This window comes from Colias croceus, chromosome 24 (assembly GCF_905220415.1).
Source record: "Colias croceus chromosome 24, ilColCroc2.1".
Taxonomy (NCBI): domain Eukaryota; kingdom Metazoa; phylum Arthropoda; class Insecta; order Lepidoptera; family Pieridae; genus Colias; species Colias croceus.
Window position 1 is genome coordinate 3096430 of NC_059560.1, and position 26518 is coordinate 3122947.

Here is a 26518-nt window from a genome sequence, read left to right on the forward strand (position 1 = left end):
GTGTGTTCGAGTCTGAATAAAGTGATTTATAATCTTTTAAGATCTTGTTTCATTTTTACCGTTTTAACAAAAAGCCAAAGGAGGATCCCAATTTTTAGCTTTTATTTGTTTTTTTTTTTCGTTAGTACCGGTCTACCAATAACAATGCACTGGTAACTAGTTTCGGGTGTAGATGAAATCTGGTGTAGAATTCTTCAACACCCTCATATTATCATCAAGAAAAATCGAATAAATTCCATGAGATATACATATGGAGACGACACCATACGAAGTAATATTATCTCAATGATAAATTCCTATTAGTTTCAAAAAAAATATTGTAGAGATATTGTATGTACGTAGCAAGAAGCTTATATCTAATACACTGGAGATTTCGGTATGAACATTTGACGTGTAACAAGAAAATATTTCCCAGTTCATGTTTTTTATCACTTTCACACCTAACTTGGTATTGCCACTGTTAATACGAAGTTTTCCCAAGGCTACTATGTATGCTGTAATATTCTGTGCAAAAGGTTAGTTTTTGTACATGAGTTTGTTGATAAATTGCCAACAACGTCATTCAGAAGCATTGTTGGATGAGACAATTATTATTTATGCTAAATAAAATAAGTATCTGAACCAATTATTAAAAAGCGATACTCCCTGATTATGGGTAGTTACCATAATAAAATTGTAGCAACTCTCACTTTGACAATATGGCATGTGTGTCAAAAAAATTGCGTCGCTTCGAATATTTAAGTTAATATTGTTGCTTTTACAATAAATATTTTACGAATATAAAGAATGCATTGTATTGTGCAAAATTGCAGAAGTGTTTGGACATCAAATTCTGGCATAAAATTTCACAGGCAAGTGTATATTTACGTTATTTACAATATTCCTCAATACTCATGCATTTACCTGTTTAGAATCATTTCAATGGCAAAAAATTTTCTAATTTACCATCATTTTAGTAAGCAGTCATGTTAAATTTGTTATTTCCCCAATACTTTATCATTTTTCAACAAGTTTTCAATAAACAAATTTAACAAGTAAGGTAACCATGATGACGAGTTTTTATGGATAGCGAGGAGAATATAATGTAATAACAATATTATGATGAAAATTTAGAACACCATTTTAAAGATTGTTACTAGTAATGAAACAACACACGACATCGGTATTGCACTCACATGTAGATATAAGATTGTTCGTTTTTACATTGAAATTTATACTTTTTTAACTTACCTTATATTTTTTGTTTTACGTATTTCAGCTTTCCAAAAAGTAAAATAAAAAGAAATATATGTGCCTATCAAGATTACTGAGGATTACGACCCAGAAAAAAATACCTTTTGAAAAATAAACTTTGTTAAGTTAGCTGAAATTTGTGTAAGGCCGCTATAAACAGTTTTTCTTTGATGATTTTGGCTTGAAATTGACCCGTCGAAGCAACGCGTTTAAAAAGAAGATCTGAGTAGCTTACAATTTGGTAAACAGCATCTGATGCAAAACACAACTTTCCTCTGTTTACAAAGGATTTTAATGCTATATATCGGTTCATATCCAAGCTTTGTAGCCAAAAGTTATATAAAACTATCATTCTATACCAATTAAAATTGTATGTACCTATAAAGTATGACCATGATATTATAATATAAATACTGTTAAAAATATACCTATGTCGTTATTATTTATAGACCATGATTTTTAGTTTTTTCTATTTTGAAAAATCCTGAATTTACAAACCAGCGTGGTCACTCAACAGAAAGAGACAAAAAACATGACTGACGTCATTCTAGGTCATATTTTCTTGTTACAAGTTAATGGTCATAGTGCAATCTCCAGTGTATTAGATATAAGCTTCTTGGTACGTAGTATATATCTGTCAACTGTGATATTGATAAAAAAGAAATTACTTAAAATAGTGTGTTTGGAAAGCAACAAATCAATCTTTACTTCTTACTTTACTTATTTTTAATTTTATATTATAGTGAGTTGCGTTTCTTTGAACGCACTAATTCCGGGAATTATTGGTTTGAGATTAATAATTCTGAATAGGTTGGATGCTTGTTGGATGGTCCATGTTTTATCCATGAAGGCAAGATGATTAGATGAAGGCTATATTGTAGAGCAGCAATGAAAATGGCACAGGTTATTGATAACTTGGCAGTTAATTGATTTCAATTAAATATTTTTCGTAAACTTACACACTTCCAGAAATGTCCAGAGATCATAAAATTTATAAATTCTTCGCCTGGAGTTTATTGCATTTTTGTATCTTTTTTTGTATCTATAATTTTTGGCGAAGTCCATAAATAATCTGTAGATGTCATTTGACATTACTTTGACGTTTCTGACATCCAATGGCCCCATTGAATGGCCCAAGCTCTGAATAGCCCAAGCGGCCAAAGAGTATAGTAATATAGAGGGAACAAGCGGCAAGCCACAAATGACATATCCCCACAGTTCACAAGACCACAATTAGTTCACGAACGGTTCACGACAAATATTAATACCACAGAGCAAGTAATATAGATATTACTTGCTCTGTGCGACAAATCACAAGTGAATCACAAAAGTACGAATCTGTTGTACGAATGGTGAATTTCGGAACCCGGCAAACAGGAAATTTGTATGCTAAATAGATTAATTTTATTCTTAATCCATTGTGATTCATGTTAGCGGGAGTGTAGACAGACCCACATAGTGATAATAAGTATAAGAAGTCGGCACAAGACTTCATCATGGATGTAAAATCCTATTTGTTTTCGTGGTGTGCTAAAAAATCTTTAACGCCACAATATGATATTCGGGCCACTGGTATGTACAATAGTTGAATTCTTGAATGAATTGTACTATAATATAAAAGTTAAATTTAACCTTAGACATAACCTTAGAAACATGCTATCCTCTAACGTCTAGACCCTAGCCGCTAGCGCATTTGAATTTGTTTTTTTATTAGCATTAATTTACACCTCTAGCGTCTCGTACTGTTTACGAAAGAGGCTCGTAGTAAATTATATTAATTAATATTTATTATCAGCCATCCTCATTTTCTTAACAACTTAAGCTACATTGTAACCAATAATATTTGACTTCTATTTTGTAATCAGGTCCAAAACATCGCCAAAGGTTTCTCTGTGAAGTTCGAGTAGATGGTTACACCTATGTTGGAGCAGGTAACTCTGTTACCAAGAAGGAAGCACAAAAGAATGCTTCCAGAGACTTCCTGAACTTTCTCGTAAGATCTGGCGAATTATCAGCTTCTGATGTGCCTGAAGATGTACAGGTTAAGCCTGATATGTCTGACACAGCTTCAATGGCTGGTGATGTTGATCAATCCTATCCGAGCAAACCAGTTTTTCAGGTGAATAATTGTCTCCAAATACTTTTTGTAATGTTTATTATTAAGTTATGTTATCACAATCTATCAGTAATATAGTAATTAGCAAATATAAAACTCAAAGGTGACTGATATAGTGATCTATCAACGCACAGCCCAAACTACTGGACGTATTGGGCTGAAATTGCATGCAGGTCGATGTCATAATGTAGGCGTCCCCTAAGAAAGGATTTAAGAAAATTCATTCCCTAAAGGGGTAAAAGAAAATTTGTATCATGTAAATTTATCTTTTCCACGCAGACGAAGCTGCGGGCAACAGCTAGTGTAATATAAAACAACTACATTATATTCAATGTTTTTGTAAACAGGAGGGTATGGGCCCTGAAGTTATGGGACCGGCCTATCAAGCGTATGGGGGCCAAAACCAAAACTTCACCTACATAGATAGAATGCAGCAACAAAAGAATGTAGAAGAAGCTGAAGATTTGGACGTAAATGCTAGTCTACACGGTAACTGGACAATGGAGAATGCTAAATCTAAATTACATCAGTTTATGCAGATAAATAGAATAAACGCTGATTACGCGTATAAAGCTGTTGGTCCGGATCATACGAGGTATGTGATTTATCATATAAAATATAATAAATAACCTGTTTATAATATTTAATTTAACCAAAAATTATATTGCTATGTACAGTAATCCAAAATTAATAATGCACATGCAAATCTTCGCTATTTCCGAAGACACTCGAATCATTGAATCGTAAGAGCCCTAAACAACGAACTTGCATTTTACACCTTGTTCAAAAGAAATAGAAGTCAATTCATGGTCATACACAATCAAAAACAAATCGGGCGGTAGGTGACGGTAGCCTGTCAGTCAAAAAACTCAAAAATCCGTCAGTTGTCTTTAAATATTGGTGGTGACTGCACGTGTTCTCTCTGTGTGGAATTATATAGAGCTGCTATTACGTACCCTTCTTGGTTTTGTTTTTAAAGGTGAATTGAATTAATCGATGAAATGATTTACACAGGTGATGGCAGTAGGGAAAGTGAAAATGAAGAAGAGTTCCGATGTATCTAAAATGTCAGAAATAAAGATAATCCCTGATTTTGATTGTTTTTATTTTTTTCGTAATTTTCATAATATTGAAGAATGATCAGTACTGTAAATACTTTTGAACTGAGATTTTAATGATAAGATTTACATATATGGTTTAAATATAAACCTGTGTTTGAAAACCATACTTTATCTACACTAATATTATAAAGAGGAAAACTTTGTTTGTTTGTTTGATTGTGATGAATAGGCTCATAAACTACTGGACTGATTTTAAAAATTCTTTCACCATTCGAAAGCTACATTATCCACGAGTAACATAGGCTAGGTTTTATCCCGGAAATCCCACGGGAACGGGAACTATGCGGGTTTTTCTTTGAAAACGCGGGCGAAGCCGCAGGCGGAAAGCTAGTACAATATAAATTTTGTATTATTTTAACCTTCTTTTCTTCCATCATTACACCAGCTTCAGTAAGCCACTTTAAAAGTACTATAAATTTTCCAAGTAAATCAATCCAACAAAGATAATATATTCGCAATCGTGGGGTAAACTCGCTATTTACTTACAAGGAATTATCGAAACAAAATCGTTACTTACCTACAAATAAATATATATTAATCTCTTTTAGCACAAAACATATAATTTGACTAAATTATGCATGAAGAAAATGCATTTAACCGCTCTATATAGATATCATCTTCAGACTCTCCGAGAATATGACAGTTGCCGAACAGTGACGAAGATTTCTATGCGCATTATTACTTTTGGATTACTGTAATAAAATGTTGACACATATTAAATTATGAAATGTTTTATACAGTCAATCAAATTCAAAGTCAAAGCAATAACTAAAATTGTGCCGTGAGATTTATTTACACAACTTGTAAACAGAATGATCTCTGTTTACTTGTAGTGGTATTATATTTATTCTTCATTTTAATGTTATTATAATATCAATTCCAATAAAATACTAATCACTTGTTTAGAAACTAGAAACAGGCAAATTGTGTTTCAGATTTTCCATCAAAGAGAACTTTTGATGAAAAATTTATGATCAAATGTGTCCACTAATATTAAACTGTAGGCATATATCATTACTCATATAAAATTCTAGCGGTCCGCCCTGGCTTCGCCTGAGGTACATATTTCGCAATAAAAGGTAGCCTATGTTCTTTCTCAGGGTCTAAAGATTGTCTGTGCCAAATTTCATCAAAGTCGGTCCAGTAGTTAATATATGAAAACCATACATACATACATACACACAAACCTTTCCTCTTTATAATATTAGTATATATATATCTCAATAGAAATTTTATAGATGAATTATTTTCATTCAACCCTACCTCGCTTTTAAGCCACTGGTTATTCATAGTTTTTGAAAAATCAATGGCTGCTAAAAATTTTGTAGAGAACTCTGTGAATGTTACTGGTATTCTGTTATTTATGAACAGAATATTCTGCAGATTTTACAGTCAAACAAACAAATTGTCCTGAATCCAATTTGATAAAAAAAAATGCAAAACTATTATTTAAATATTATATGTACTTACTATAACTACATCACTATTGTATAAGTTTTTAATATGGATTTGGACAATTTGAATATTTTTTTAAATGTATCGTTAAAAGAGAAACAAAGAAGCAATCTTTGAAGTTAAACTAAAAGATAACTTCTAATAATACAATCTGGGCACCAAAATGAATCTAAGACAAGACCTATTGTAGTGCTCCTACAATATATTGTAAGAGAACTACAAGAAAGTATATTTTAATACAATGGTCTTAGATTTTGTTTTGGGTGCAGGTGCATCTATGTCAACTGAATGGCAGAATACCGGTTACATTCACAGAGTAATTCATGCTGTAATCATGGTAAGACCTATATGAATTCTATTATATTCTGTTTTTAAACACTTAGGCTTCTTTATATTTCTTATTATTATGCTTGGTTACTGAAGATTTGTAAGGTTTTGCAAGATTTTTTTATAGCTATGCCTGTGGAAGTATTTCCAACTAATCTTCTCTACTGTCTCATTTGTAGAGTTTTAACTGCCATTGCAAGTTTAATATTAATTTTTCAATATTTTTTATCTAAGATAGGGATACAGGATCTCATAATGCATATTTTTAGTACATCTAACAAAAAATTTAGTATAGGTACATAGTACAAAGAGTGTCCTTTTACTAAACAATCAACCAACAGGAGCTTCTGTTGTGAGTTGTCGATATACGTACGTCAACTCGGCCGCAATGTCACCGGACGGGAGACGGCGTCCAACAAGCAAACAGCAAGCAAATCATGCGCGTTGTCGCTTGTGAGACAGCTGTACCATCTCGGTGTGATTGAGGCCTTCAGCGGGACATTGAAAAAGGATAGGTTCGTATTTTTCTTTAAATTTAATTTAAAAAGTATTTTTCTTTGCAGAGAGGATGATATTGGTTCCATTTCATTTTGCTAAATAATGCATATTTATAAATGTTCTAAATCTTTCAATTATTTTTTTAAACATTGTTTAATTGTTACCTAGATCGGCAGAAGGTTTGATGACGCCGTACCCAGTGGCTATCGATCCCAGTCTGGAACAGCAAATTGAAGAGACATTAAGAGGTATTCTAATAGTCCTATGTTATAAATACAAAAAAATAACGACATATTAATAAAATAAGTCAAATTATATTTTTTGGTGTGTTACACTGTCTGAAAGATTCTACTACAACATGGTTATTTACATAATTAATGATTTATATAATTATTAAATATTCCAGAACTACAAATCGAGCCCGTCGACGTGAACGTACCACAAGAGAATTCAGACGGACAAGCGGTCACGATCCTACAGTTGGATAGAGTTAAAGCAATGAAGGAAGCGAAGCAAACAGCTGGCGGGGTGGTCTCCTGGTCTCCACCCCAGGCCAACTGGAATGCCTGGACTGGGTGTAATATTGGTGAGTGTGTTTTGTAGGAATTTGTTAAATATTGTATGTTTGTATACAAAATACATGTAAATGAGTAAATTATTTTTGAATAGTCGGTTGCGTTTTCAAAAACTCTTTTTTGTAATGATTTCATAACATAAAAAATAAAAGTATACAAACAAAAATTACGATAAAAAAAGAAGAAAAAAATTTTTTCTTCACGACCGAACCGAACGAAAGTATGAATGTTGTATGTTATTTTAGACGAAGGGCCGCTTGCAACGACAAGCCTTGATGAGATCAGCTCTGACTTGGAGAAACATCATCGTGACATGTGTCAGAATAGTACTCTTTATCAGGTAAGGATGTGTATGTAGGTTGTACATTATTAATTTTTTATATTATAATGAAAGATTTGTAAAATAAAATATTTTTTCCAAAAAAAAGTGTACTCATTTCAAGTTTTATTCTGAAATAGAACTAAATTATGATTTCAATGTAACAAACATTAAAAATAATTGTTCCTGGAGATGAAAGTTGATTATTTTGTACCGTGTTTTAATAAACTTAAAATATCTCTTTCATAATTATTTAATATATTTTTTCAGGAGAGTTTGCGAGAGCGTGAACAGTTGCCAGTGTACGGAATGCGGTCGCAAATAATGGAGGCCATTAACGAAAACTCTGTTATTATTATTCGCGGTAACACGGGCTGCGGTAAAACTACTCAGGTAAGATTTTAGATTAAAAAAAAATTAAATTTAAATTTTTATGCCGATTTTATGCCGATGCTATAACTAAATATATTTTTTTTACAAAACATACAAAAATTTTCCGAAGCAAAACTCTGCCTAGCATAGGCAGAGTTTGCTTCTGACGAAGAATAGAAAAAATTCGATCCCGAGGCGAGACATTATTCATTAGCATTATTCATATCACAAATATTATGGTAATTTTCTTTGAGACTTTAAAAAAAACAATTTTTCTTTAAAAAAAAAATATTGGTGCCAATTTAATCTTGCGATTTATTGCGTTTATGCCGATTTTATGCCGATGCTATAACTATACATATTTTTTTTTACAAAACATACAAAAATTGTCCGAAGCAAAACTCTCACGAACGTGTGTCAGTGTTCACGTTCGTCACGAACATGAACACTGTCTATTGTATACGCTTGTAAGAAAACTCTGCCTAGTAGGCATAAGGCAGTGTTTTTAAGGCAGAGTTTTCTTATGAGTGTTAACAGAAGATTTTGAACATTGGGACACATAAAAAAAAATTACTCCCATGTAATAAGGTGTTAATTTGAGTGTATATTTTGCTCAGGTGTGCCAATTCATAGTGGACGACTACATAGCGTCGGGTCAAGGTGCGTGGGCGAACGTGTGCGTGACGCAGCCGCGGCGGATATCCGCGGTCAGCGTCGCGGAGCGGGTCGCCGCCGAGCGCTGCGAGGAGCTCGGCAACAGTGTGGGGTGAGTGTGTGTGTGCGTGACGCAGCTATCTATACCTATATATTTCAGGACAATTTTCACACACGGCACGATCAGCCCCCCTAGCCAAGTGGCTTTCTGTTAGCGTAGCGTTCAATAGAATAGACTACGAATGTATGAGATTGACGTAAGCTGTAGATAAACATCTATAGAATAGACTACGAATGTATGAGATTGACGTAAGCTGTAGATAAACATCTATAGAATAGACTACGAATGTATGAGATTGACGTAAGCTGTAGATAAACATCTATAGAATAGACTACGAATGTATGAGATTGACGTAAGCTGTAGATGTTTATCTAGTTTTATTCGTAGTCTATTCTATTGAACGCTACGCTAACAGAAAGCCACTTGGCTAGGGGGGCTGATCCCATACTAAGCTTTCGCTTGTGTTATGGAAACCAGATGGCTGATAAACATACATATATAATTTTGAAATAAATACTTATATAGATAATTAACACCCAGACACAGAGCAAACATCTATGTTCATCACACAAATATTTGCCCCGGGTGGGAATCGAACCCACGACCTCTGGCTTGGAAGGCAGGGCCACTACCAACCAAGCCAACCGGTCAGTCAGTCGGTCAGCTGTGCGTTATAATACATTTAAAAACAATAAAAAAAGACGTGTGGCACTCGGGGACTGCCGCGGTAAAGCTATTGCAAGCTATGCCTACAAGCCACACCTCCGCCCGTCGGAGTGGGGAGCGTGAGGTTTTTCGTTACGGAATTTCTGGATTCGGTTCCCGCGCTCAAGGCTCGCGATAGAAGCTATGCAATAGCTTAAAAATATATACAGTGGTGGACGTATAATTAGAAACACCTAACACTACGGATTAGTCATCATTTTTTTTTTACATTTGTGTAACAACGTATTTGAGATTAAGCATCATTTCATATGTAAAAAAACACTCGATTATCTAGTTTCATAAGAAATTACTTAATTTTAATCAAACGTTAGCTTAAAAAAGCACAATTTTAAGTGAAGTCTGATTTCTAAGTGTTGGCAGTATACATATACGTCCACCACTGTATATCTATACATATAATAAATGAGAAAATAAATGTCCATTTAAAATACAAATTTGATAGCTTAAATTTTTAAAGTATTTAAAAGAGTGTTGTAATTTGCGCTGTTATTGATTGAATCTTATAAGGTTGTAATAATTATACGACATAGCATTTCAAAGGAAGTCCCTTTACGCAATTTTGCTTACTCCCGCCTTGTGAATATAAAAAAAACATCTTACTCATTTCCAATATTTTTTTCCTTTTAGATATTCAGTGCGTTTCGAATCAATTCTCCCTCGACCGTACGGTTCGATAATGTTCTGTACCGTAGGAGTGCTGTTGAGGAAACTGGAGGGAGGTCTCCGGGGAGTCAGCCATGTTCTTGTTGATGAGGTATGTTTATTGTTTTTTTATTTTTTTCTAGTTTTTGACTGACCGGTTGGCTTGGTTGGTAGCAAGAAGCTTATATCTAATACACTGGAGATTGCACTATGAACGTTGACTTGTCACGGGAAGGTATGACCTTGAATGACGCCTGGTTGTTTTTTGAAAGATTAAAGAGAACCCACGCTTAACACTGTCTAAAGCTTTTTTGGCAAGACAGGTAATATTATTATTATATATTATATTATATTAATAATCTAGGTACACGAAAGAGACGCAGATACCGACTTTGCGCTAATTCTACTACGTGACATGGCGCACACGTACCCAGATTTGAGGATCATTCTCATGTCTGCGACTGTCGATACTACATTGTTTAAGAGCTACTTTGGAGATTGTCCGGTTATTGAGGTAAATAAAAAATAATGTTGTAACTTTTTATCTTTTTGCTTGTTATGCTATTTAAAGTTAAGCGATTATGACGCCTTTGGTGGCACTTTACTTTTCATGATTTAAAAAAAAAAGAATATGATTTTTAATTAGACATGACCAATTTATGTGTTTTTATATGTAAATGCGTATAAATATTTAATTATAACATATATTTTATCCTCTCGAAAAATATGTTCATATAACATCATACCTCAAGTGAGAATAGAGCGATAATTAATTCTTTCATTATATTTTCTAACCGAAGCAGTCTTTTTTAAAATTTATTTTCTCTTTTACGGCCGTGTCGTCACTAAAAACCAGTGTTGCAAAAACTTTCTCTTTAACTATTGCTCATTGCTGACGTGTTTTGGCAACATTTTCATATTCTCTTTGCTGTATTTTTGTTTTTCGTGCGAAATAAATTGAAACAAATTAACACAATTCCACAGGTACCCGGTAGAACATACCCAGTACAGCAATATTTCTTAGAAGACTGTATACAATTGACATCTTTCATGCCTCCCCCCGATACGAGGAAACGGAAGTCATCAGGCAAGAAAGCCAATAGGAACGATGATGACGATGATGATGATGAAGGTAAGACAGAAAAATAATCATCATTTTAGTAAATTTATTAAAACATTAAAAAATCGCCCGCAACTTTGCCCGCATTTTCAAAGAAAAACCCGCATAGCTCTCGTTCCTGTGGATCGTTCCTGTGGTCCGGATTTCCGGGATAAAAACAATCCTATGTATTAATCCAAGTTACCCTCTATGTGTGTACCACATTTCATGAAAATCGGTTCTGTAGTTTTTGCGTGAAAGAGTAATAAACATCCATACATACTCACAACCCGTCCGATTAGGGCCCTTCTGGCCTCCTCCACTCAAGCGACAGCTCAAGCCGAGGTTCGTGGTCCCCGTGGCGGGGGAACGCCCTTGTGCATGTCGCTACCAGGGTGAACCTTCAGTTCACCCCCGCGTCCGCGTTAAAATGTAGTAGCCCTTCTGGCTAACATTGAGAAACACCTTACAAAAAAAAAAAAAAATACTCACAAATTTTCGCAAATTAGTATGATTTCTCAGAATTTATGTTTCCGTTGTTTAACAGGAGAAACTGCTGAAGAAGAAGAGGATCTAAATAAGAATTGTATGCTCGAATCTAAATATTCGCCGCAAACTAAACAGGCGATGTCGATGTTGTCTGAAAAAGATGTATGTACTATGTATATTGTATATTATGTTTTACGCTAAATGTGTTTGTGTGTGTGTGAATTTTTGTATTGTAATCGCAATTCAAGTAAGGGCTGATTGATTATTCAATCCTATGTATAAATCCAAGTTAAGTATAATATAAGTTTTAACTTATCCGTCCAATAAAGTATTACACGATAATTCAAACTGTCAAATACAGGTAATTAGAATACATTTTTGAAATGGTAGTTTAATACGTTATTCAGCGAATAACTTTTAACCAAGGATTGAAAAATCAGCCCTAAAAAGATTAAATTTTAAGTGTATTCATTAAAATAATTATAACAACTGATAAAATACATGTCTTAGATATACGAGAGAACATAATATTATGAGAGTGACTTCTAAAATTGGATAACTTCAATAAAATTTAATGAATTTAAATGAATGTAAATTCTACTCCATACCTAACAAACAGCTTTTTCTAATAAGTTTACATTACTAATAAAAATGACATTTTTTCAGCTAAGTTTCGAGCTAATAGAAGCGATACTCCACTACATAAAGAACCTAGGCCAGGAGGGTGCTATACTAATTTTCCTCCCCGGTTGGAACTTAATATTCGCGTTAATGAAACAACTGACTCAGAACAGAGAGTTTGGGGATCAAAGTAAATATGTAATTTTGCCGTTACATAGTCAAATACCAAGGGAGGATCAGAAGAAAGTGTTTGTTACTCCACCGCCCGGTATTACTAAGGTATTTTTTTGAATTTATTTATATAAATTATTAGCTATGCAGATTCAGTTTGTTGAAGAAGATAAATATATAATTCTGAAATGTGGTTTGAATTATTAGATGTCATCCATCTGCCTTAAATATATTACCGATTATATACAGATGATTTATAAACTTACTAATATTATAAATGCGAAAGTAACTCTGTCTGTCTGTCTATCTGTTACTCAATCACGCCTAAACTACTGAACCAATTTGCATGAAATTTGGTATGGAGATATTTTGATACCCGAGAAAGGACATAGGCTACCTTTTATTGCGAAATATGTACCACGGGCGAAGCCGGGGCGGACCACTAGTTTATAAATAAATAAATCTTCTAAACCAGTATAACCAAATAAGGTAACAAAAAATATGTCTTCTATCTCTTTTTTTTACCTGACTATGCTCTATTCAAAAATTTGAGTCACAATAGAGTTTATTGTGACTAAACTTTTGCCGAATCATACGCAAGTATAGAGTTTATTGTGACTAAACTTTTAATCATACGCAAGTACATATTTAAAAAAAATATTTGTATCATTTTTTTTAATTATTAAAGGTGATTCTATCAACGAACATAGCGGAAACATCAATAACAATCAACGATGTAGTGTACGTGATAGACTCTTGCAAGGCCAAAATGAAGCTATTCACTTCGCACAATAATATGACGTCATACGCCACGGTCTGGGCTAGCCGGACTAATTTGGAACAGGTGAGATTAGATTTAGAATAATTATTAGTATAAGATAAAATAATTTGAAATATGTAATTATAATATCGAACAGTGGACAACAATTATTATTTGTCATTGAACCATTATTCAATCATTAAAATAAAGAAGTTTCTATCCAAAAACGAACTTCAAACTGTCAAACAAGTTTCACTTCTGACACGTATGCTCGGCACACACACGCCTTTTTTTAAATAAAAAATTTATTTAGCTTTTGCATACTTTAGGCAGGGGAAATTAGTGTAAGGGCTTTTTTTGTAGTGGGGAAATTTACGTGATCACGTTGCATTGCTGATATGCATAATGTTTGTGAAATTTCTTATTTCAGTATAGTTTTTTAGCTTCTATTGGCAATTTCTGTGACTTTTTTATTTTTTTGAAGTGAAATTTCTTTAGGCGCGTTGAGAGTAAAATTTCAAGGTCGCGTCATGGTAATAATACGTGATGATATTTGTATCTTTGAATCTTGCCAAAGAAGTTTCACTTCTGACTTCACTTTTTTGCACTTTTTTGAAGCTATTGTACAGCTTCTATCGCGGGCCTTGAGCGCGGGGACTGAATCTAGAAATTGCGTAACGAAAACTCTCACGCTCCCCACTCCGACGGGCGGAGGTGTGGCTTGAAGGCATAGCATGCAATAGCTTTACCGCAGCAGTCCCCGAGTGCCACACGTGTTTTTTTTTATTATTTTACTTATTTTTGTCTGTCTGTCTCGTAGCGCAAGGGTCGTGCAGGCCGTGTTCGTGCCGGCGTGTGCTTCACGCTATGTTCGCGTGCTCGCCACCAGCGACTCGACGAGCACCAAACTGCGGAGATGTTCCGCACGCCACTGCACGAGCTGGCGCTGAGGTATTTTCAAACTCAAACATTTATTTATTACACGCTTTATTACACGCTTTATTACACGCTTTATTACACGCTTTATTACACGCTTTATTACACGCTTTATTACACGCTTTATTATACGCTTTATTACACGCTTTATTACACGCTTTATTATACGCTTTATATTAGCTTCACCTGTATGTTTGTTTGTAACCGACTTCTTTAGGCGCGATTTTGACCCACTTTAAACGGTCAGATTTCGTTCAAACTTTGTAGATTTATTGAGGACCGATGACAATACACTAATTTGATAAAATTTTCTATTTTTTCTAATTAGTTTTCTATAAAAAGCGAGTTTTTTAGTTTTTTTTTTAACTATTATTATTCAATGAGACTTCTTCGAGAAGCACTTTTGAAACGTCAATACATAATTTTAACATTTACCACCGATTCGGAAAGCGGTATCTATGGAGAAGAATCGGCAAGAAACTCCATAGTTGCTCTTTTAAATCATTTCAGTATTACAATTTAATTTTACAAAATATGTAAGTAACTGTACGTATATATTATCATAATATGCCAAAGATTTTATTTTAACTAGCTGTGCTTCGGTTTCACCCGCATTGCTCAGCTCCTGTTGGTTTTAGCGTGATGATGTATAGCCTATAGCCTTCCTCGATAAATGGGCTATCTAACACCGAAAGAATTTTTCAAATCGGACCAGTAGTTCGTGAGATTAGTGCGTTCAAACGAACTCTTCAGCTTTATAATATTAGTATAGATGTGTGACGTAATAGGGTGTAGTGTAACATAACTTCATGTAGTGTGGTGTGACGTCATTTAGTGTGGTGTGGTATGACGTTGCGTGTTTGGGTGTGGTGTAACGGGATGTGACGTGGTATGATGCAGCTAACAGGAGTCGTAGAACATTAGAAACGCGTGTTTAACAATAAAATATGTAAACATGAGTAAAAAAATGTAATAATTTTCAAAACCAATATGTTTCTTTCATATTTTACACAGTTAAAATCTCACAAAACCCGCTCACTAATAATTTTAATAACAAAAATATATTTTACTGTTTCCATTTTCAGTATAAAACTCTTACGCCTTGGAAACATAGGCCACTTCTTATCCAAAGCTCCGGAACCTCCGCCACTAGACGCGGTGATTGAAGCCGAGGCTCTATTGAGGGAGTTGGGCTGTTTGGACAGTAGCGATGCGTTAACGCCGCTCGGTACCATACTGGCCAAGTTGCCTATTGGTAAGTTGAGTTTTATAAGACAATTGGTTAGGTAATAAAAAGGTTTTTTTTTTTGGGTTTATTTTTATTATTGTTCGACTTAGACAAGCATTATGAATTTATTTTGAGGTTTTTTTTTTCAAGTTGACATAGTGTGCAGTATAATTTTAACCTTAATTTGAACAGAATAAAATAACTTTATTAGGTTCTCCAAATTGCCACCACCACACAAAAAATAACAAAACAAAATTCTTACTTAAAACTAATATTTTTGTGTTTATTCTTCTTAATATTCTTTATATTCCCGATATTTGTGATAACGAGGTCAAAATACGTTACACCATCAAAATAAAGATTCATCTGCGGTATGTCTTCCATCATACTTCAATTTTTTCAATCATACTAAATTAAATTCCAGAACCGCGTCTCGGCAAGATGATGGTACTGGCCTTCGTGCTCGGCCTAGGCGACGCGTTAACAACAATGGCGGCGAATTCAACTACATTCCCGGAGATATTCACTGTGGAAGGTCGACGTAGGCTTGCGGGACATCAGAGAGCACTCGCGGGGGATAGAGCGAGCGACCACGTGGCTATGTTGAACGCTTTCCAGGTGAGTTCGAGAATATTCTAGAAGGTTCTAAAAGGGTCTAACACCTGGTATTGGTTAGGTGATGATAGTGGGTCACCAGCGAGCATTGGCGGGGGATAGAGCGAGTGGCCACGTGGCTATGTTGAACGCTTTCCAGGTGGGTTCGGGAACATTCTAGAAGGTTCTAGAGTTCGACGTTATTTCTGGAGATATTCACTGTGGAAGGGCGGCGTAGGCTCGCGGGATATCAGAGAGCTCTTGCGCGTGATAGAGCTAGCGACCACGTGGCTATGTTGAACGCTTTTCAGTTGAGTTCGAGAAGATTCTAGAACGATATTTCGGTAAGATGATTAGCGCAGTCTCGCGGGTGAAAGAGCGAGCGACCACGTGGCGATGTTAAATGCATAATATTAGGTGAGTGATACGAATTGTTCTAGAACATTTTAGAACCTTGTAAATAATTGTGCTGGATTAGTAATGGAGCTAGGTTAATAGATAATGAAGAAGTAAATATGCAAGAAGAGATAATGAAGAAATAGTGATTCTTTTCATTCAGTAAAAATATTCAAACAATGAATGATTGACCTTATTTAATGTGACATTACATAAGCTTTTATCCGGTCTTTTACAAGAATTATTGAAAATAAAAATAAGTTTTTGTGTGTAATATTTGTTAACATTGCATAAAGAAATAATTGGTGACCTTTGTATAGTCTTGATAATGTCTTCTATCCAGATGTGGGAGCGGGAGAAAGCAAAAGGTGAAGAGTGCGAAATGCAGTGGTGCGAGTGGAAGGGAGTGCAGCACACTACATTACATGTCACGTGCGAGGCTAAATATCAGCTCACCAGTGAGTATTAACTACTTTATACGCCCTATATTCATGGAAAACAATAAAAAATTAAAAAAAAAAAAACTATTAACAGTTTTGACACCAAAGTTTATTACAAAAATAAAAAAAATGTGCTATAGTTTACATAACTAGACTCACAAATTGTCCGAAGCAAAACTCTGCCCACGCGTATGTTGTGCAGAGTTTTCTAATGAACGATGCAATAGATTTTGAACTTTACTACCACTAAATAAGGTGTTAATTTCCTTAAATGTTTTGTACAACACAGGTCGGAAATGTTTTGACGACTTTTAACAGGCAATTTATGAATCTAGTTGTTTATAGCACGTTAATCTACACTAATCTCATCTTTGACGCCTCGGTCAAATCGTTAACTTGGTCTTTGTGTAAGCTCCGTATTTAATAATTATTTAGTGCTGTAAAAGTTTGTTTAAACAAGTTTTCTCTATAATATTTTTCTAAAATAAACTCTTTGTGAACGAACAAGAACAGTGCAACAAGTATTTAGTGCAATTATATATATAATTTCAATCAATTTAGTGAGTAAAGTAATTCTTTTCGCAAGTAATAAAGTGTCGGGTAGTGTTCTGCGGCAGCATCTCCGTGCAAGCGATTACCGCACGTAAGTCCTGTGAGCGACCGGGTGACATCTCCGTGCGGCCGCTTGCCGTTAGTCATTGGCTACGACTCGACGCACGGCAAAGATAAGCCTCCGCAGAACTGACACGGAAGTATATTGTAAAAAATCGCGGCGTCACAGTTTACTATTATTAAGTTAATATGAAGTGCTCCGGTTGCCTTAAATCTTTTAAAGATAACAACTTCGTCAAATGTTCGTCTGCGGACTGTGGAAAAAAATTCTGTCCATTATGTATTAATGTGAGTGGATTATCCGCAGAACAAAAAAACATATGGGAGTGTCCTAACTGCTCTTCGGCCCAAAAGAGAGGGGGTGATAATAGCAATACCCCGGTGAGGTGCACTAGCGACTCTCATTTTATTACGATGCGTAAAAAAGATACGTCCGCTGCGACAGTGACGGGTGAAGACGTAAAGGAACTCACTACCGAAATTCGTCGTCTGACCCAGGAACTTTCCTCCGTCAAGCTGAAATTAGAAGACGCCACTCAATCGTTGATAATTTGTAACGAGCGCCTTGATAAACTAGAGGAGAAGGTTAATACAAGCGAATCGCGTATCAAGCTATTGGAATGTAACTCTAGGCAGATTGATGACCTGAAAGTCACTATATCCAATCTTCAATGCGAATTAAACCTACAAGCGCAACAACATCTACGTAATGAAATTGAATTAGCCGGTATCCCGGAGACTTCTCACGAAAACCTTCATCATATTATATTATTAGCGGCTCGAAAAGTCGGCGTGGAACTAAGCGATGTAGACATAGACTGGGCAATGCGAGTGGGTCCCCGTATTTCGAAGGAGAAGGGCCCTGACAATACCAATAAGCTATCCCGTCCCGTTGTTGTTCGATTTCTTCGCCGCTCGAAGCGCGACGAGATATTGAAAGCCGCAAAATCAAGAAAAAACATTAGCAGTGCAGATTTTAATTTACCCGGAGATGCCTGTAAGATTTATATAAACGAAAGGTTAACCAAAGATAATCGAATTCTATTTCGTGAGGCTCGAAGTCTATATAAGAATTTCGGCTATGCCTTCTGTTGGTGCAGTAACGGAAACGTTTATGTTAGACAGCGCGAAGGGAAAAGCGCAATTCATATCCGGTCGCGAGAAGTTCTTGCCAATATTTTTAACACAGACAAACACGTCCCTAGTCAGCCGTAGTGATAAAATTATTGATTCATTATCTTTCAATTGTAAAAGTCTTAATTATTGTTCAATTAGTTTGAAAAGAACCCTGTTTGTCTTATATTTTCATCGACATAATATGTTAACCGTGTATAACTTTGTACTATTTAAACTATTGATGTATATATTACAATCTATAATTTATTTTTATATGTATTTATTTTATTATATTTATTATAAACATAAATTATTATATTATCTCATATTAATTTATGCTAAAGAAATTTATAATATATTATTAATGCAGTTTTGTACATACACAAATTTGCTACAATATTATCATCAGGCGAGAAAAAATATTATTTACATTTTTAAAAAATTATTTTCACTTTTTTCCCAACACATGAAATTAATACTCAAATGGATTTTAACAATTATTATTTTTAATGGCTGTGAATAACATTGCAACAGACTTAGATTCGTATAAAATAAAATGTAACACTGTTTCTAACCTTGAATCATGCAGAACTTATCTTACAAGTGAATATAATTTAAAAATTTTCTCGTTAAATATTCGCAGCATAAATAAAAACTTTGATAGTTTAATTGTAGCATTAAAACGCTTAAATATAGTGTATGATGTTATTATACTCACTGAATGTTGGCTCAATGATCTCTTGCAAATTCCTATACTACCTAATTACTCTGCATATAAAACCAACAAGTTCATTAACCAAAACGGTGGAGTTGTGGCTTATGTACGGAGTACCCTGAGCGTTTCAGTGTCGGAACCTTTAATCGACGATGCAAATTGTTTGCAGCTTGTTCTGGATGAAAAAACGTGCATATTAGGTATTTATCGCTCCCCGTCCTTCAGAAATCCTTCAATTTTTCTTGGTTCTTTACACATGCACCTTACAACACTAAATTTTCAATATTTGGTTTTGGCGGGTGATATTAACATTGACATTTTGGCACAGTCTGCAAACTCCTGGTGGTATGATTATTTATGTATCTTAGCAGAATTTGGTCTTGTTCCCGCGATTACACAGCCTACAAGAGAAGGGGCGTGTCTCGATCATATTTTTGTTAAAACGAACAAAGCTGTTGTGGGATTAGTTTGTGGAACTGATATAACAGATCACGATACTGTCATGGTTGGCATGAGACTAGGGAAGATAAAAACTCATACACCAAAAATGTTTATGTTTAAAAGAAATATAGATCTCATCAAAAACGACCTAAAAAAAGTGAATTGGTCCGAGGTTATGGCTATAAGTGATATACATGTTTTGGTTGAGACATTTACAGAAACACTACTTACAATTATTCATAAACATACTCAAAAAATTCATTGTTCCAGGTCAAAATATATTTTAAAGCCGTGGATAACACCCGGTCTTTTGCGTTGCATACGCCACAGAGATCGTCTTCACATTCGAGTCAAACGAAACCCTCTCGATACAGTATTACTCCACGTATACCACCGTTATCGTAACTTTACTAATAATCTGTTGAAAAAACTGAAACGCGAGTATGAAGCCAATATCCTAAAATCTAGTGTAGGAAACCCCAAAAAGCTCTGGAATGTAGTTAAAAATATTTGTTACATAGATAGCCACAAAAATAAGTCTTTAGATCTCTTAAATATTAATAAAAATGGAACTATTGAATCTCTAAATATATGTAACGAACATTTTACCTCAGTCGGCGAATCATATGCTACTAATATTTTAAATAAATTACAAATTACTCAAGACACGCTGGCTTCTAGTATTAAATCGAACAATATCCCAGCAAAATCGTTCTTTTTGAGTCCAACGGATACATCTGAAGTTGAAAACCTTATTTTACAAATACGAAATGAAAAATCACCTGGCCTTGATGGCCTTAATAATTCACTAATTAAGCAGATTCGGGAAGAAATTTTATGTCCTTTAACGTCAATATATAATCGAAGCCTATCACTCGGTATTTTCCCTAATAGCTGGAAGGTTGCTGCAGTTTGCCCAATTTATAAATCAGGAGTTCGTGACAATCCCAATAATTATAGGCCGATATCACTATTGGGCGTTTTTTCGAAAATTCTGGAGAAAATTGTTAACTCCCGCCTTACCAAGTTTCTAGAGTCCAATAATCTTCTATCATCTCGTCAGTTCGGTTTCAGATGTCGAAAAAGTACGTCAGATGCTGTAAGCCTATTGACATCTATAGTAGCTTCACATTTGGACAACAAAAACGCATGTCTCAGTGTTTTTCTCGACCTTGCGAAGGCCTTCGACACTGTTTCTATCCCGCTGCTGCTTAGAAAACTTGATAATAAAGGTGTCAGGGGTCATGCATTGCTATGGTTCGAAAGTTATCTCAGAGGGAGACTTCAATGTGTGAAGATTGGAGAGAGTGTTAGTGCCACGAAAGAAGTTAATTACGGTGTTCCACAAGGCAGTATCCTGGGTCCCACTCTCTTCATTCTTTACATGGATGATATTCACAACCTCCCCCTCAGCAATGCTGATATTCTTTGTTATGCGGATGACACTGCTATCACTTTTCACGGTGGCAGTTGGGATGAGGCAGTGTTGGCTGCAAGGCAGGGAATGATACAGGTAAACTCTTGGCTCGAACGTAACTTGTTGACCCTGAATCTAGACAAGACGAATTTTATCTGCTTTCATAAGACTGCTGCGTCCGCCCCATCACTTATCGATTTAATAAATATATCTCCTGACGAATGTGCACCTCAATACATTGAAAGAGTTGAAGTTGCCAAGTACTTAGGGGTTTTGGTGGATCAAAATCTAAGTTTTAAGAATCATATAAATCTTCTGTCTGATCGCGTGCGTAAAATCATTTTCATTATGAAGCAACTCCGCCGATCTGCCGACTTCAAATTACTCAAAACTATATATTTCGCGCTATGCCAATCACTAATTACTTACTGCATTGGTTCGTGGGGAGGCGCCGTTAAGTCAAACCTAATTCGTATTGAGAGGGCTCAACGAGCGGTACTTAAGACTATGTTACAAAAACCTTTTAGATATCCTACTTTTGACCTTTATAAAGACGCCAGTGTTCTTACAGTTCGCCAACTTTTTATTCTTGATAAATTTATATCTACGCACAAATGGGTCATAACCTCTCCCAATTACAAGAATTATGTGAGAAAGCGTATTTACAAAATACCAAATGTTCGTGTAAATACTTCTTTTGCTAAGCGATTCAATCCTTTTATTGGTATATTTATTTATAATAAAATTAGCTCCAATTGTAACATAAAAAACTGCACTTCTAAAAAAGCAAAGATCATCGTAACTAATTACCTTAATTCTCTAAACTACGTATCAACAGAAAATCTTCTTGCATCATTATATTAATTTTAATTTGTGTATAATCGGCACCTATATTATTACATATTTATTATATTTATTGTTATTACATATTATATATTATATAATCTATATATATTCATTTATTTTATTTATTTCATAATTTATTATATTAATTGTATTTTTTAGTATTTTCCATATTTATTATTCTGTACCTAGCTTATAAGTGATAAAATGCTTTTGTACGTATTATTATAAGCGTTGATCATACCGAGGACATCTAATTCTGTTTTTTTGGTAAAATCGTCTCAGTGCCCACGATACAGGCTTGCCTAGTGTGGGTGCTATAGGGAATCCTTTTTAATAAACATAGATTAAGCCAATATGTGTAAAACGAGCAACGTCAAACTAAGTGTATCAGCTGTGTAAAAAACATTTGGTTTATAAATAAATATATTTTTCATTTTTTTTTCATTTTTTTTTCAATATTATAAAGAGGAAAACTTTGTTTGTTAGTTTGTTTGATTGTAATGAATAGGCTCATAAACTACTGGACCGATTTTAAAAATTCTTTCACCATTCGAAAGCTACATTATCCACGAGTAATATTTTTAGGGCTAGGTTTTATCCAGGAAATCCCACGGGAACGGGAACTATGCGGGTTTTTCTTTGAAAACGCGGGCGAAGCCGCAGGCGGAAAGCTAGTGTATATTATATGTATATCTTTTAACGACCTTTTGAAGGCGATTGTGCACCTGTTGTTTAAATAACAGTACGTCAATGTGTGATATCGATAAATATATTATTTTTCAGATATCCTAACAACAACGCTAGGTTTTCCCGAAGAGTGTTGTGTGCCTCAACGTTGGAATCCCACTGGGGAGAATTCTGACTTGGACATGGTTATAGCTCTTTTGTGTATGGGATTGTATCCCAATGTGTGCTTGCATCAAGGGAAGAGGAAGGTATGAGCTAAGTTTTTTTTTTATTTAAAAAAAAAGTCTTAGGCTGGTTGCAGAGCTTGACCGACCATCAGTGCGTACCGTCGGTCCTGACGATACGCATCAACAATGTGTATGAATATGACACTAATGCGCATGACAATACGCGTGCGTATGGTCGGTTTAGCTATGAACGGTTTTATGAATTTCCACACATATGACAAGCGCGACTAACGTATGCACTGATGGTCGGTCAAGCTCTGTAACCAGCCTTATAAAATTGTTTAAAAGAAAAAATGATAAATACTTCGAAAAAAATTACTGCCCTTTTTATTTTATGTACGCATACACCTGATTGTTCACATAGTGCATTATTTAATAATTTATATCTATTGTGTTATATTTTTTTATTTGTATGCATTTATTTTTCCATGATAGGTATTAACAACGGAAGGCAAGCCGGCGCTGATCCACAAAACGTCAGTGAACTGTAGCAATCAAGAGCAAAAGTTCCCGTCGCCGCTTTTTGTTTTCGGCGAAAAGGTATTAAGGATATTTATTTTTATCTTATCTTTTTTTCTAACATTTTTTTCAAATTTTGTATGAAAAATATTTTTTTTTTACCATAACAAGACTGTACGATTGCCGACTGTACGATTGCCGCAATAATATGAACCACGTCAGTGATATTATAAGTATATTTTTTTTATGAAGGTGCGCACACGCGCGATTAGCTGCAAGCAGACGACTATGGTGGCGCCATTGCATTTATTGTTGTTTGGCTGTAGGAAGATTGAATGGGTAAGTGTAAATATATTATGTACAAATTTTTTGTTGAATTATTGAATTTTCACATGATTAGTTTTTGTTGAAGTGTTGAATTTTGACATGATTAATTTTTGTTGAATTGTTGAATTTTGTCATATAATTTTTTTGGGTGAACTTAAAAAATTTTTTGTTGAATTTTTGTATGTTGACATGTTTATTTTTTGTTGAATATCGGTACGTTTTTTTTGTGAACTTTTTTTTTGTTGGATAAATGAATTTTGACATGATTTTATATGTGAATGTGAATTATTTTATTAACAGATAGACAACACCGTGCGCCTGGACAACTGGCTGAACTTCGCGATGTCGGCGCGCAGTGCTGCGCTGGTGGCGGCGCTGCGGCCCGCGCTCGAGCGGCTCGTGGAGCGCGCCGCAGCGGAGCCCGACGCGGCGCTCAGCTTCTCGCCGCTCGAGACCAAGGTGCTCTGCGCTCTACATACTGCCTCTAGCTACTTCATAGGGCGTATTCAGAAAGAAAGCTTGAAACTTGTAAGCGCTTATCGGCGCTTGTCAATGCTGGTTCGTTCTACACAAAGGAAGCAGGTTGAAGCAGACCAAAACAAATTTTATATGGCAGCCACCGGCATTGTTGAAGCTTGTCGGAACTTGTCGGCGCCGATCAGCGCTTATAGGCGCATGTTCATATATTTTCCTGCGCAGGTTACCAGCGCTGACAAGCGCCGATAAGCGCTTATAAGTTTCAAGCTTTCTTTCTGAATATGCCCATAGTCGTCATGGCTCTATGCTCTTACGGCCTTACTAATAATAATAATAGTTAATAAAAATAACTGCGTTAAAAACAACCGACTTCAAAAACGGAAAAGTAAGAAATAAAAAAGATTTGATATTATTAATTACTACATATTAGTTTTATGTGCTATTTACTAAAAAGGTTTGATGTCGGTGCATGGGCTTAATACTAAGTGCTTAGTGTTTGGCACCGACTTCAAACCTATTTAATAAATAGCACATAAAAATAATATGTAGTAATTAATAATATCAAATCTTTTTTATTTCTTACTTTTCCGTTTTTGAAGTCGGTTGTTTTTAACGCAGTTATTTTTATTTAATACTTTTTTTAGTGTATTTTTCAACACGAATCAAACGAGCCCAAACTCGATAAAGTTGAGTCAATATATTACTGAGTTCCTATGGCCACCTTCCGATTCCATCATCAGATCAGCTCCATGTCATGATAATGTTTCATCGCTATCCAATTTACATTCGTATACAAAATTTCAGCTCAATCGGTTACCGGGAAGTGAATCAAAGTTACTTGCTACATTGAAATTAAGTCATCGAGTACAGACAAAAATGCTCATAAAATAAAAACTACTAGGCCTAGCGGAATAAAATTTTTATGGGACCAATTCGACACCATCCCGCATCGAACAAAAAAAGAATCACGTAAATCGGTTCAGAAACCTCGGAGTAATCGGTGTACATACATAAAAAAAAAAAAAAAAAAAAAAATATACCGGCCGAATTGATAACCTCCTCCTTTTTTTTGAAGTCGGTTAAAAAAAACTAAAAAACACGCTTTTTATAGAAAACCGAACTAAAAAATAGAAAATTTTATCAAATTAGTGTATTGTCATCGGTCCTCAATAAATCTACAAAGTTTGAACGAAATCTGGCCGTTTAAAGTGGGTCAAAATCGCGCCCAAAGAAGTCGGTTACAAACAAACATACAGGTGAAGCTAATATAAAGCGTGTAAAAAGTAAAACAATGGATAAATTTCTACCATAGCTGTGTCCTGCTCTTGCTCACATAAAACGTCAATCATAAAAACAAGAGAGGTTATTGCAATAACTAATCCATAGAATAGCGAATGGGTAACATTTTATTAGTAAGACCGTTAGAATCTACATGACTATGCTCTACAGTGTGGAGTCTATGTGACTATGCTCTACAATGTAGAGTCTATATTACTATGCTCTACAATGTAGAGTATACATGACTATGCTCTACAATGTAGAGTCTATATGACTATGCTCTACAATGTAGAGTCTACATGAATCTATGCTCTACATTGCACTACTGGCTGCACCTTGCGATGACGGCGCTCGGCTTTACATTTAATGCTCTCTACAATAAACTGAACACTGTAAAACTGACTGCGTGATGTTGCCGCGCAGCTGGGCATGCTATGTTATTTTCTATGGATGCCGCGTGCTTTACGTAACGCCCCTAATTCATTTTTATAATTAATTTCAGGTGATCCAATGCGTGAGAGCGTTATGTGAATTCAAAGCCGGCGACTACAACATTCAAAGGGACGCTTCTGTACCAACATTCCGATCAGATGGTCCCAAACGGGGCAATACTAGAGGCTGGGGAACTAACGGACCCAGAGGAGGTTTTGGAAGTGGTGGTTATGGCTTCGGAAATAACCAGGGTTTCGGAAACAATCAAGCTTTCGGAGCAAACCAAGGATTTGGGAACAATCAAGGTTTTGGAGGCAATGGAGGATTTGGTGGAAACCAAGGTTTCACTCCTAGAGGTGGTTATGGTAACCAAAGGTTTGGTAACCATGGTTATGGAAATCGTGGATTTCGCGGTCGAGGCTCGTTCCGTGGAGGACGCTGGTGATAAAGTGTCTTAAAATGTAGTTGATGTTCACAATTACATAAGTACTAATTCAATAAATAAACACTGATTTAGTAATTTGTTGTTTTCTTTACAATATTATACTTTGACTTTTATCAAGATTTATGCAGGCTGCATTATCATTATTGAACGAAAAAATAAACCAGTAATAATCGTAACAATTTTATGTATATTTAATTTACTATATA

General features: G+C 35.1%; 1 protein-coding gene across 1 annotated transcript; it reads left to right on the forward strand.

Annotated features, from left to right (window-relative positions):
- Positions 1-2610: 2610 nt before the first annotated feature.
- LOC123702683 (dosage compensation regulator) lies at positions 2611-26387 on the forward strand. The gene is made up of 24 exons (XM_045650461.1): positions 2611-2805; positions 3099-3352; positions 3697-3944; positions 6594-6767; positions 6919-6998; positions 7157-7336; positions 7571-7665; positions 7915-8037; positions 8634-8782; positions 10085-10211; positions 10464-10613; positions 11084-11231; positions 11746-11849; positions 12354-12587; positions 13168-13323; positions 14060-14190; positions 15261-15430; positions 15828-16021; positions 16737-16851; positions 22764-22915; positions 23330-23434; positions 23606-23692; positions 23981-24139; positions 25938-26387. Exons 1-24 carry the CDS (start codon positions 2730-2732, stop codon positions 26310-26312), a joined length of 3786 nt encoding a protein of 1261 aa, XP_045506417.1. The 5' UTR covers positions 2611-2729; the 3' UTR covers positions 26313-26387.
- The last annotated feature ends 131 nt before the right edge of the window (positions 26388-26518 follow it).

Bases quoted from the DNA above. Each gene is read 5' to 3' on its own strand.
- LOC123702683 (XM_045650461.1), top strand. From the start codon at position 2,730: ATGGATGTAAAATCCTATTTGTTTTCGTGGTGTGCTAAAAAATCTTTA. The intron at 16,852-22,763 runs GTGAGTATTAAC...ATTATTTTTCAG, and splicing joins GGCTAAATATCAGCTCACCA to ATATCCTAACAACAACGCTA. The intron at 23,693-23,980 runs GTAAGTGTAAAT...TTTTATTAACAG, and splicing joins GCTGTAGGAAGATTGAATGG to ATAGACAACACCGTGCGCCT.